Source organism: Neopelma chrysocephalum, unplaced genomic scaffold (assembly GCF_003984885.1).
Source record: "Neopelma chrysocephalum unplaced genomic scaffold, ASM398488v2 Primary Assembly neopelma1_147, whole genome shotgun sequence".
NCBI lineage: Eukaryota > Metazoa > Chordata > Aves > Passeriformes > Pipridae > Neopelma > Neopelma chrysocephalum.
The window spans coordinates 10508242-10521864 of NW_020897809.1; the positions used below are offsets into that span (position 1 = coordinate 10508242).

General features: G+C 42.6%; 1 protein-coding gene across 25 annotated transcripts in view; it reads right to left on the minus strand.

Annotated features, from left to right (window-relative positions):
• CADPS (calcium dependent secretion activator) overlaps window positions 1-13623 on the minus strand; it is a 211861-nt gene that overhangs the window by 46091 nt on the left and 152147 nt on the right. For 15 of the 25 annotated variants that reach the window (XM_027700569.1, XM_027700558.1, XM_027700549.1 and 12 more), the window contains 4 exons: window positions 10605-10711; window positions 9369-9377; window positions 5073-5229; window positions 3954-4095 (listed from right to left, as the gene is read on the minus strand). In XM_027700569.1, coding sequence (XP_027556370.1) covers window positions 3954-4095; window positions 5073-5229; window positions 9369-9377; window positions 10605-10711 — 415 coding nt within the window. The remainder of the gene's footprint in view (window positions 1-3953; window positions 4096-5072; window positions 5230-9368; window positions 9378-10604; window positions 10712-13623) is intronic. The other 10 variants (XM_027700560.1, XM_027700572.1, XM_027700564.1 and 7 more) reach the window with 1 other exon arrangement.

Here is a 13623-nt window from a genome sequence, read left to right on the forward strand (position 1 = left end):
TGTTTGATAAAAGACGCACGCTCTGGAGCTGCACCGCTTGTTTTCTTGGCTTCTTCTGCTTCAGCCCCGTTTGTGTCTGTTAGCTGTGAAAATGGCTTTCACCTGTACTGTCTGCTGGGAAATTCTCAGTGCAAACAGACTGGCAACGTCCCCCTGGACAACATCCCAATGCTCACACGGTACTGCGGCACCGATCACACAGAACACGTCCAATGGCACCGGGGCTGCTCCTGTAGAGCTGCCCTAGTAATGAAAGGAGGGCAGAAAAAATCACAGTATTTTTACTGAGCTGTCTCCTGGGCTCAGAATAGAGCTAAATGAGACTCTTGGCCATACTTAAATGCTCAGTTCCTACGGGATGCCTGAAATGATTTAGTGAGGTAAGATGCAAACGCCTGTCTCTTCCATCCCTATAAACACTTAAAACCTCACTGCTGAGGCTAAGCAAATGCTCAAGAGCAAATCTTTTCACAAAAGCCTTGATATGAAGCAAAGAGCTTGATAGTGAAGTAGGCAGTCAAATCTGTGCTCTTCCTGTGACTGACACCCAGAATAGTAACAAAAATACTCACTTTCACTACAACGGTGCTTCTTTTAAGGGGAAACATTTTCCACTGGCATTTTGCAGTTGTACAACCTTATAAAGTGATTAATATAATCCTATTGTTCAAATTCTGACATTTATATTAATGATACATTTATAAATAGTTTGCAAAGGGTTAGTGAGCAATTAAAAGATGCTAAAGCCAGGACTACAGTGCGTTAGAGACAGCCCTGGGTCAATGAGTAACATCTTAGTCAAGCCATTGAAACTGGTTGTCATTGCACCAGCTTTAGCATTTGCTCAAAAAGATCTTTCAACACAGACACACACACAGAGACACACACACACACATACGTGTCTGTTGGCTGCGATATAAATCAGTGTTCTCTCAGAAGCTAGAATGAAAAAAAACCCCCATTGCAAACCCTACTTTTCCAAGACCTCTCAACTCACCAGAGAACAGACCTAGTCTGTATCCTGCAAACTTGGATGACTGCACGAAGGACAAGTGTTCCACATTTCTCTCCGTGGATTCATACGAGCACACCAGCTGCTCTAGCTATAGGGCATGGACCCCCTGCAAACTCAGCAGCTCTGCAGAGGCAGATTACATAGCCCTCATGAGCGCATTGCATCCATGCTTTTTCCCCCCACTTTTCCAATACTTAACAGTATCTCTCTAGCTGTTAGTGATTTCTGTACCTAACTCCTCAGAGCATAAGGTGCAGAATATTCGGCAATGAAAATAGAAGAAATACAAGCTTGCAAACTGCCATCTGGTCAGGTTATGGAGGGCTACATATTTCAGCCTTGATTGCAAGCATGAGCATAGAGAAACCCTTTCAAAAGACTCTGTGCTGTGGAATAATTTCTTGGTTAACAGGCGATAATGAGATTTCCTTCTCACAATGCACTGTAGAGATCCTAAGCAGGACAACAAGAAGCTTGGTGGAACAGACAGTCATGATGGTTTGCCTTTGCTGGCCAACCTGAAGGTCTGTCTTCAAAGCAGAGGAAAACTCTGGGAGAACATACTACAGTGTTCCCGATTTCCAAGAAGCTTTTCTGAAGAGATGGCAATAGAAGGTCACAATTTGGATGGGAATTGGTTGGTCCAAAGTATTAGAGAATCTATGGCCAAAAATTCAAGTGTGCTGCAGTATGGACATGTGGAGGGAGAAGAAGACAGTAGATATAGGAGGGAAAATCAAACAAACTAAGTCTCTAACCTGAGTTTCTCTGCAAGTTCCCTGTCGATCAGACAAAGAGGAGCAGGTGGTCTGCCCAGGAGGCAAAAGATGAAGATGCCTTAACATTTAGTTCTGAACAGAACATCAAAAGTGTCATAAGATCCTAGGAATGACACTCCTCTTTTCTTTTGCACTGTATGTGCCACCCTCTGGCACTCACTGGTGCCTTCCTTCACCGGGTCACATCACATTGAGCCAGCATTTGCAACTCGCACTTTTGTGTGCGAGACACAAGAACAAAATATGAACTAGTGAAAAAAAAAACCATAGTGCATCTTTTCACCAGATGGACAGAAGCTTCTTGTGGAAAGCACCCACTTTCCTGATGGAAGAAATCTTTTAAATACCCAAGTCTGTAAGAGAAAGAATCAGTCCTGGGCTTTTGCTTGGAAATGCAATGTTCAAAGTACTCTGTAACTGGAACTCCAGAAGGAAAGAACCATCACAAGAGAACTAAGAAAAGATCTTTTATAACTATCAAAGATAACTTTGAAATGATAGATGATGGCATACCCAGGGACAAAGCATTTTGACAGGCAAGCACCACATCGAAGTACATATGGGCATCTATAGGTAAGCCCCTAAAGTAATTAAACACCAAAATGATGACAGCTTCTGATAAAAGAAAAAAGCAATTTGAATTGTTTATTGAGTGCTTGACCCAGGTGGACAAGCACACAGGATTAACTGCCTCTGTTTCATAACAGACAAGGAAATACAAACACATTCATTACTAAAGCAGAGCTCTGAAACTGAAGTTAATGCTAACTTCGAAGTGCAATTCTGCTTGAAGGAGTGGCTGTAAAAATGGCATTCTCCTACTCGAAAGATCTATTTCTTGTATGTTTTCTGGGTCACATCTGCTTATTTGAAACAAGATTTTTTAGGATTTTTAATCCTGTTAGCCTGCAGACCAAAGACAGCAAATGGAAAGTGAGAGAGGCTCCTGAATGCCAGCCACTTAACCCCACTCAAAACAGAGGGGATGATCAGGTGTCAAGAAAAAGTCTGGGATTTGGCAGGCAGAATCCTTACGGATGCTGAGGATGCACAAGAAAGAAAGGAAAAAACCTGGGTACTCAGACTCCAGGTTGCATATGGGAGGCTGGCTGCTGAACAAAATCTCTTTTCCTTGTAAACGGAACATATTTGGTGTGAAAAGCCCTGAAAGACCACACGTTCTTTTATACAGCAACCTCTGAGAGTGCAGTGCCACTTCACTTTGCCTAGAGAATCACAAAAAAAGCAAGGAAAAGAGTCTCTCCAGAGGTCACTTGGTCCCAGTTCCTGGTTTGAGGCACTGCCAGACTCATGTTGCTTGCAAAGGGTCAACCTTTCTATTTTAATACCTTTATTAGAAGGAAAAGTCAGTTATTTTCCTTTGTAGGATCTGACTTGGCTTTACAGAGCAAGCATGACAGGGTTCAGCAATGCTTCAAAACCTGTGAAATAACAACAGTAATCCAAAGCACATGTCACATTTTTATCATTCGCCAGCTCTCGAGTTCAATTTGGGTTTTTCTCAGGCTCCCAATTTCTTGCTGGTGAACTCCTAGCTTTCCAAATGTAAGAAATGAGTCTGCTTGACTCACTTTGGTTTCTGCACGTCTAATTCTACAGGCAAGGCAGCTGGGACAGGCAAAGCTGCCCTGGACATAGGGACAAGTGCAGCCACCAGCCATGGGGCTGATGCGAGAGGCACAGGCTGCACTATCCCCCCATGGGGTGGGTGGAAAAAATGAGTATTGGGAAGAATAAGTACAGCAATGACTCGCACAGGTTATAGGGCTGGACTGAACACAGTGAAGTGAGGTTTTTTTTTGTTCTGAAAAGGAGCTACTCGAGTTCAAAAGCAGCATTGGAAAAGGCCTTTTAGAATGGGATCCAAAAAGCCATGCCAGCTAAGAAGGTTTTCCCATTTTCATGCTTCCCTGTCCAAAGGCACACGGTTCAAACTGAGGCAGCAATGCATTTCAAAAAACCAATACCATTTCCCTCATTAGCCTGAAAACCCTGAAGAGATCAGGTCTTCTATTTTTAGCATTAAACTAGAAAATCTAAAGCACTTTCTGCACGTCTAATGTTTGCTAATTCATCTCTGTATGAATCTCCATCCATTTGCACCCAAATTCCAATTGTATCAAAGGAGGTTTCCTTACTTTACTGGCTCCCATGACTCCCGCTCAAAGCCCCTGTGAATTGACTGTGCAATTGAGGACTCCATCAGATCGACATATCTAACAACAAGTGGAGCAAACAGGTCTTGGAGGTGTTTGTGGAATTTTCCATTGCACAAATTATCTAGAATAGATAAATAAAAGTATAGTAAGACACTACAGTTACTAAAACCTCTGTAACAAACCACAGCGTGGCACTTCATCACACAACGAATTTGTCAGCGAACAGGAAAACTTCAAGAACACAACAGGAGCTGGCATCAGGCACCAATGTTCACGACACAGACAGCAGGAATGACTTCTTACTCCAAACAAACAAACAGACAACGAATCTTCTTTTCCATTAGTGTCAAGCTTACAAATACATTATTACTTCCTGTGAATAAAACAGGTGTAAGAAATACAGCATGGCAAACATTATGGCTTTAGCAGGTGGGAAAATCGCTTCTTTACTCACTACCATGACGCTGGAACTTGCTCTCTGAGGATCGGTCCCTAGATTTTTTCATGTGGTCTCAGAAAACTAACTAGGGACCTGGTCTGGGACCTGGCTGAAGGCAATGCCAATTCTGCCACCAGCTCCCTGGGGAGCGGTTGGAGCACCCGGGCAAGTGCCAAATCCTCACACAGGTTTTTAAGTCATGGGCCCACGTGCTTTAGAGAAGAGTCTTATTTCACAAAGTACTCTTCTTCTGAATTACTCCTGCTTCCATTTACTTTAATATTTTCCTTCTTTCAATAAAACGTTAAAGCAGGGACTGGTTTACCTCATGCTAAATGATATAAAACGATACACACATTTAATGACAACAAGATAGAGTACCTAATTCTCTGCTTATCAGGCAGCCATTACCAAGAGACTTGAGAAGAAGAAGCAAAATAAAAGTTCAGCTTCTCACCTTCGACTGAGGCATTTGATTTAAGGGGTGTCTGTGTGGTTTTTTTCTAGTGGCAATGGAACAAAATCAGGCTGATGCTAAAAGAGTATGTACTGTAAATTTCTACTCATCTCAGTTCTCTTTGCAGTACGGAGAGGCTGAAAGTATTATCAGTAACCTGAGCCGCCCACTGAAAAGGAAATGATCAAAATACAATACATACAGTCACTACGGAGGGAATCGTTTATGAGCTGAAAGAGCGGAAAGCTGTCCCAGGTGTCTGGGGGTTGCACCTCTAACGCAGAATCCATATCCACTGCAAACAGTGACAGGAAGGTCTCCGCATGCTCAACCATTAGGTCTGACCACCAAGCAAAGGCCTTCAGAGTTGGTAGAAAAAGATAATAAAGAAGCGTGTTAGTTCTAAGAAAGCACAGAGAAAGATGTTAGGCCACGTATCTCCAAAAAAAATTTTAAAAAGTGCATCCCATGGAAACTACCTTTATTGTAAAGAGAACAGTGCTTTGCAGTGCTAGCCTGCATGGGCCGTGCTAATCACAGAATTAGGCACTGCTATTCTAAGACAAAGGTTTCTAGTTCAGAGCTCCACTGTAAAGGCACGCAGCTATAACATGGCAAAGAAGGTTTTATCTGTTCAATTTACAATAAATGACTTCATTCATCTTTAATGATGCTAATTATCAGAAAAAAATCAACTAATTCTTATTCTAAAGTATAGGAATTTGGGAGTTTCTTCACTGTGCTTGTGGGTTTTCTGCTGTGTTTTTCAACAGTTTAAATTTTACTTGGATTTGCTACTTCCATTTGTCTTTAAAAACTACAAGCCTGAGACACTAAAATCTGTCCTAAATCACTCACACTCTCCTTTAAAGATATTTCAAACATGACCAGTAAAAGTTATTACAGCACTGTTCATTTTACATGGTTAGCTATACACGCCCATAGAAACACACTACCACCTTCATGATGCTACTGATTAGGAACTCATTACAAAGCTCTACTATCAACATGCCAAGGTGAAAAAATCAAAAATATCTACGGCAAGCCTATATTTTCACAGAGGCAGGAAAAAAATGTCTAAACTTGAAAACCAAAAAATATCGGTGAAGTAACTCATTCTCATGCACATGGGTCCTTAAAATTGGCTGTGCGGGCTCTCTGAGGTGACATTCACATCATACATGGCTCAGATGTGAATGCTGCGGACGCATGCATGCGTGTTCAGAAGCCACTTCTGGCTGGGAACATGCAATATGAGAAGTGCTGTAGATAGGACCATGTGCTGTCATTTTGAAGTGACGAGAAATAACTCAGTGACTTGAAGGATCAAAGGAATAGCTTTGTGGCACTCTGCGAGAAAAAGAAACTTCTAGCATCGGCACAAGAGTAGAGATGAAACGGAAGAGATTGGGAACAGAGGAATCAGTTCGAAGAGGAATTGCCAGCCAGGCAGGGGCATTTTTTGCAGATTTTAGCAGACATGAATAAGCAGAATGGGCTTTCACTCTCTCAGGGTTCAGTTTTGATTCACTGATGAAGAACTGCACTGATGTGCAAAGCACAACTCCAGCTGCTGGTTCACTTGGCCATGGGGAGGGGGCAGCACCCCCAAACCAGGTTACTGCCATGGACCCCTTTAATTTTTCCTGTTTTGTGCAGACTTCTCAGATGTAAAATAACCACAACAACCACCAAAATCCCAAGCTAATCTTAGATTGGGCCTGCCCTGTCATGGGGGTGATGATGTGGACGAGGTGGGCTGTACCATGAAGGCACGGTTTCAGTGTTTGCCCGGGCCCGGAGCGGCAACACCAGGAGGTGAGTGTCCCTGTGGTCATGGCATGGGGACAAGGTGGCTACAGCAGACTCCTTTGTCTGCAAACTGTCCCCAGCCCCAGGCCCGGAGATGAAGCTGCTCAGCACTGCTGAGGTGGTGCTCAGCAGGCTCAGTGGCAGCAGTGGTGGTGGCCTTGGGCATCTGCAGAGTTGATGCAGTGAGTCCACAGGGCTGAGCACTGTGGGTGGTGCTCTTCAGCTCTTCTCCTGCATTTGTCCAACCAAGCACAGGGCTGAACTCCTGCAAGCGCCACATCAGGAGGCATCGAACCACCGTGAGACCACACAGGAAACAAAAATGTCATGACACAAGTCTGGTCCCGATGCCCACTCCAAACTTCTCCCCAAAGCAGGTGGGAAAGGAGCTGTGCTGAGCAATGGGAGGGTCCTCTGAAGTTAGCAAAGCTTGGCTGTGGTTTTCAAGGAGCGTGTTGGGGCTGTTCTTGCTCTGATGTGGTTCCTCTGGCTGTCCCTCTGCCTGCCCAGAGCCTGCTATGGTGTCACCCATCAGACACTGCCCACAGGCCTGTGGGCACTGAGCGATCGGTACGAAGGACCAACGGCAACCGGGATTTTGGGGGGAAGGAAAAGAGAGGAGGCCAAAGAATATCTTCTGTAACAAATACCAACACAAGCACTTCTGAGTCCTGCAACAAAAACCTGCTTCCACAAAAAAGGGGGAGAAAAAAAAGCTATTTTAAAAAAGAAATTACAAAGAAAAGCATGTGATCATTGATGAAAAAAAAATATGCCCAAACCAGTAACAGTTTCTCCTTTTGCTGGAAAAGTCAAATTTCAGTTCTGTAAGTCTCTAACTTATGTCAGAATCCTCAATCTCCTCCCTAGTTTCAGTGAGCAGGACCTTCCTGCGGTGGGAGAGGTAACAACATACTTAGAAAATCTCCTTCAAGATGGTAACATTTCATTTATTTACCATCTACTTACCTGCTTTGCTTAAATCACAATGTAAAGGAGGAAAAAAAAAGTGTGCTTTCTAGCCAAACACACCTATTATTGTATATTTTACACATGGATACACATGTATATATGTATGACCTCAAGGAGTTAAGATACATATATACATATACACATATGTATACATAGAGAGAGAAAACACAAGTTCAAAAATAGGTGAATGGCATTGTCTCTGGCATTTGTCATCAGTCATCCAGAGGAAGGGACAAGGAGCTAGGAGACATCTGATGGGAGAGATGACACAATGACAGAGACCTCCCGTTCCCAGATTACAGACGTAGGCACATGGGTTGTGCTGCATTTCTGCCTGTGCTGGGTTGCTTCCTTCTCATGGGTAAGGCAAACCCAACTTACTAGACACAGTACTCCTCTTGTAATGATTTTTGAACATTTTCCATGCTCAGAGTATTATTTTCTGTGTTCTCATTAAGGAATCTGCCTGGATGTCCACGTAGGGAAAATGGGGCATGTTTTAAGTGCAAAACTGTTGTTTTTCAGTAAAATAAGGCATTTCTTCAGTAAGCAGTGCAACTTAATTTTCTGCTAAATACCCAAAGAAGACCAAAGAGTTGCACCTCATAGGTCAAACGTTCTCCACATGTCAAAAAACAGTCACTCGGAATTACTTGGGAGAAAAAAAAAAAGAAGTGCAATGCCTCAGCAATTCTCATTGCACTGTGACAGCATAACACGGCTACAACGCATAACAAAATCAGTGATAAACCACCCAGCCTCTTGTCTCTCTTCCTTGGGTGCAATTCAAAGTGTGCAGAGAGCTGGCCAACTGCCTGTGCACTGCTGAAATGCCACAGCCACCCTCAGGACAGGGATTCAATAACACACCGACAGTGTGCCGGGCTCTGGAGAGAGATGGATTTCACCCTTCCAGGTCGCTGTTCAGAACAAGGGACCGGGATATGCCTCCTATCCATGTTGGCATTAACCTTCTGTCTCTAATCAAAACCTTGTGACACAAAAGATGCTGGAGAACAGTTCTGAGCCTTCCTCTTGGTGATCTCGGCAGCGAGGCTGGCTGAGCACGACCAGTCCTGTAACCACTTCCTTCAGAACTCTACTCTTCAAAATAACCTGTGTTTTAAAAAACAGCTTCTTCCCAGCCAGTTGTACATCCAGCCTGTGCTGGTGAGGAGTGGAATAAAACAGTTTGTGCACAAGTGCAGTGCTCTTGAGCACCCCTTGCTTTTGTAAAAATGAGGTTTATTTCACTCTTCACCCCGTATATTCTCTCTCTACATATAAATACTGTATATCCAGTACAAGGCACATACAGACAAAACCAGAGGAAGACCACTACCATTCTAGGCACTCGTGTAGTACTTAGTCCATCTCCACCACAGTGTACTAGAGGTCAGGTGAATGCAAACGACAGGTAACAACAGGCTGAGGAGCGAGTCCAGGCAGGTAGGGTTGTGTTGGGATGTAACTGCAGCGCTCGTAAAATATACCCACTGCTGCATGCATGGACTGGACTGCTATGCCACATTTACCCTCCTGTGTCAGGCTACCAGCCCTGCAAGCAGCTGACTCGAAGTTGCTGTTACATTCCTCGGTCAAAGTTACAGAAGCGAGGGCAACCCGGGTAAAATCCCAGTAGGAAACATGGCACTGAGAGGGCATGCACGGAATATGACAGGAGTGACTCGTTTCATTCAGTTTAGTCACATACCTCTTTCCCCTGCCAGGATCATCCAAGATTGAATGAACAGTAGAAAAACAGGGAGGAAATTTAAATATGCAGTCAGGCATTAGTTGGGTTTTGTGGATTGTTGTGTATTATCAATAAGTAAAATTATACTGCAAATTTAATACACACTGGAATGATTTCTAGGTGATTGTGAAATTATTTATCAAATGCTCTTAATGCAAAATATAGTGAGTATATATAGATATATATATCGACGGGAAGGAAAAGAGAAAATAGTGAATGAGTGTTACAATACCTACAATCATAAACAATTAACTGTTCCCTCTGAATTTTAAAATTATTCACTTCTCAATACGCATTCAAGAGCACCAGATTTACAGAGAACTCAGGGCTCAATCCTGCAAATACTTACATGGATATGCAACATCACCTGCTTGGGCAGAAATGTCCTGACGTGCTGAGAGCAGGACTACAGCCAGCCATGCCAGCTGCCTGGGAGATCAAGTGTTTCCAGGATCAAGCCTCACGATTTTCTGGTCTATATATGACTATGACATGGTTTCAGTGGTTTTAAAACATGAACTTTTCCCGTCAAAGTGCTTTGAAGAGTTAAGAGTGGCATTAGGCCTTAGATAACCCAAATAATGAGTAACTGAGCACAATTCATCCTAACCTCCATGACTAGTAATTGAAGTATTCCCAATAAGCCAAGATAGAAGAGGCCAAGAGGAAACCAGGTGAGTTAATCATGTACTGTAGGGGCCCAGGGAAACCTGAATGCTCAGAAAGGGACAGAAAGGAGAACTGTCCTGTTTTGTTGTCGTTTTCCTTGCTTCCCTCTGGACAGCAGGAGCTGCTGCAGGGACTCTGCTCATGCTGGCTGGAGGCACACATACAGGTTATTATTGGGAAATACAACCTTTCTGGAAAGTGGACAGGCTTGCTCTTGTATGTAGTTGGTGGTGAATTATTTGGTCAGATTCAGCTCCAGTGCTGTCGGAAAGGCTGCAGACTGACATTGAGGAGAGTACAACTTAATTAATTCCTCCTTTCGCCCTCCCTCCCCTCTGAAAACACATTCCTCTTGAACTGTACTTTGCCTTCATTGTACTCCAGCACCATTATTTAAGAATACTTTTGGCTTTTAAAGAAGAGAACCCAGCACCAGCTGGGAAGACATCACACAAATATACAAGGCCCCCACCGGAGCTTGCTGAAGACCTGGGGGACACGACCTCGCCGGGCGCCGCTGCTCACCTCTGCATGGTGCTCTTCATTTTGCTGTAGGACTTCAATTACCAACTCTGCCAGACGTATTGTATCTTCTAACTTTTTAGCTGGTGTGACTAACCGGCCTACATTCTCTGTAGTACAAGAACTCAAGTTAAAAGGGAAGCAGGGTGAAAAGCTAGACGAACAGTAAGTTATTTTAGAGGTTAAAAAAAATAAAATCCCATAATATTCTACAGCTTTAAAGATCTTTTCATGCATATGTTAAATGCTTATATAATTAGTACTGAGCAAACCAGAAAGCCACATTCGTTATTATACTATGAAAATACAGTGCTCCAGCTCCAAATTTCACAATACTGTCAGAGTTGTTTTGCTTTATGGTGGCACTTTATTAGCTCAAATAGGAACATCACATTCTCTAAAGACAGCATCTGGCCACTAATATATGAAAAACATGTATCCTTCGACGTAGATGATGCTATTATAGGAATCGTGTCTGTATTATTTTAAAATTCTTTTAAGAAGATCAATTCAAACAAATCTGTCTGTACTTGTAATAAATTGTCTCTCGAGCAATTTAAATGTCACCTGCTCCTGAAAGCAAAACTTGCAGGTCTGCCCTGCTCCAGGATTTAACTCCACAAGGGTCAGGAGTTATGCATGCTGGAGGGAGTGGAAAGTGGTAAATTCCATGTTCATAGGTAAGATTTATATGGGAAAAGAGATGCAACTTTACAACAAAAACCCCGGAAAACAAACCAAAGAGTTTAAATCCTGGAGCTTGGTGTTTAGCTATGTTATTTTGCAGAGTTTTCTGAAAACTCTAAAAAATAATTAAATTATATTCTTCCACGTGATTTATATTATTAATAACACATTAAAAATCTGAGGTGCTAACAATATGGAACACTTAAGAGTATTTCACTAGAAATAATGTAGACAAAAAGAAAATAATCACATTTTCCTTAAACAACAGCTTCTGTAGAGCTGGTTGAGTGCAGCCAAGAAGGTTTCTGTGAGCTGATCCTGCAGCTCACTGCCCTGGGGTGTGGAAAATCTCCTTGGGATGGTTGCCTGGAGGAGAATTGGAGTAGGAGACCTGCTCCCTGGAGATCCAGGTCACCACATAGACCATAGACATGTGTCTCCAGTTAACAACCAGGTCCCAGTGCTGGCTCTCTAATGCAGTGAGGGCGAAGAGAAGCCTTGCACTACACAGCCAGTTCACACCTCTGCACCAACATGAATTTTGGCCTCTCCATGATCTCAAACCCACAGAACTCATAAATGGGTGAAGCACCAAAACCCCAAATGACCAATTCAATCTGTAATGAGCAGTGTAGAGCAGACTGCATGACCCCAGCCCAGTGAACTGCTGGTACTGCAGGTACTGAAGTGCCACTACTGGGAACCACCCTGGGATTTCCAAAGAATCCCAGCTAAGCTGGAATCCTGGGTCCTGCCAACAGGCCAGGTGCTGACTGGGCATCTCTCTCCAGCCTTCCACACATGCTCTATTTTTGCTAGTTCACCATGCAAATGAACTCTACACTTTTGCTGGTGTATGTCACAGACAGGGGCCCTGGGAGTTTCTTCTCCAGTTTTCCTTTTGTTTCTTGTATCACTGGGGAAAAAAAAAATCCAGGCTCCCCTTAATATTATTTATTGGGCAAATACTGAAATTGCAGAGCTCCTGATTAACTCCTTAGTCTTTGTCCTATTCAATCCAGCACTTCACCAGCTACAAGAAGTAGAAACTGCTTTCTTTTGCAAAAGGAGCTCAAAGACAGGTCCCTTAGTAAGATCTGATTGTTTCTGCACCTCTGAAGCCAAGGGGAAGGTTTTCCATTGATCAGAGCAGCATCAGACCCATTCTCATTTGCAACACTGATCTGCTCTCAAATATAACTAAAAGACAAAAGTGTTAATAAGAACAACTGCTCAGAGATGCTGTCTTTAAAGAAAATATTGATGCTTATACAACTTTGGCAGCCAGCAGATGTCAATCTTAATTTTTTTCCTTCTTATTTTAAATATTTCCCTGGTTAAGTTACTATACATCAGAATATTCTGCTAAGATAGCTGGAGCACTGACAGTTACATGAAACGTATACGATATACTTATCAAACATTTCATCCAACATCATGTAAAGCTCATACATATTTATAGTTTTCATGCAAAATGTTATGCAACAACAATGTTATTTTGTGCTGACGTTGATATTTGAAAATGTTGCATATGTCAGACATTGCTAGACAAAAAAATGTGGACATTTTGAAATAAATGCTACCTCTAAATCTCTAAAACCTACCACATCGCGCTAGGTATTTTGTGTAAAGCTGCACATGAGAACTAGCTTTCTACTGCTACAGAAGCGGCTGCTAGACTAGAAAACCACTGAATAAAAGAAAGGAAGACTATTACAGTACTTGGCGGCTGTTTGGCCATGCCTTTGAGCATATGATCTATCATGTTAGTCTGCGTTTGAGGAGATGATGGTGGTGGCCCAGCCGGTGGCTTAGGCTTGGGCGGACGGGCTGTTGTACATGATGGAGAGAGACGCCAAAAGTAAAGAGACAAATGACTTCATAAACAGTGACAAAAAGATGGAAACTTTGAAAGGAACATAAGCAGAAATGATCAAATACAAATGGAATAAGCTGCTGGGTTTTTTGCTCATTGGTATTTGAAGTATTGCACAGTAATGACACCATTTAACAACACAAACTCTAGAAATCGGCAGATTCGAACATCCTGCAGTACCGTGCAATCAGAAAGCTAAAAATTCAATGCAAGTATGAAACTGCACTTCATGCAGTCCCACGAGGAAACTGAAATGGGTTAATTCAGTTAAAACTCTGGAATTCAGAAAAGGTGAACTAAAAAAGATGACTTGAAGTCAGTGCCCCAAAGCTTAGGTACATTTAGCAATAGAATAATGAGCCACAGGAATTAATTGCTTTGCAAATATCAATTACACATTTTAGATTTAAACGTCACTGTTGGTTAAAGGGAGCTATAAAATATTCTTGTGCAATTTAA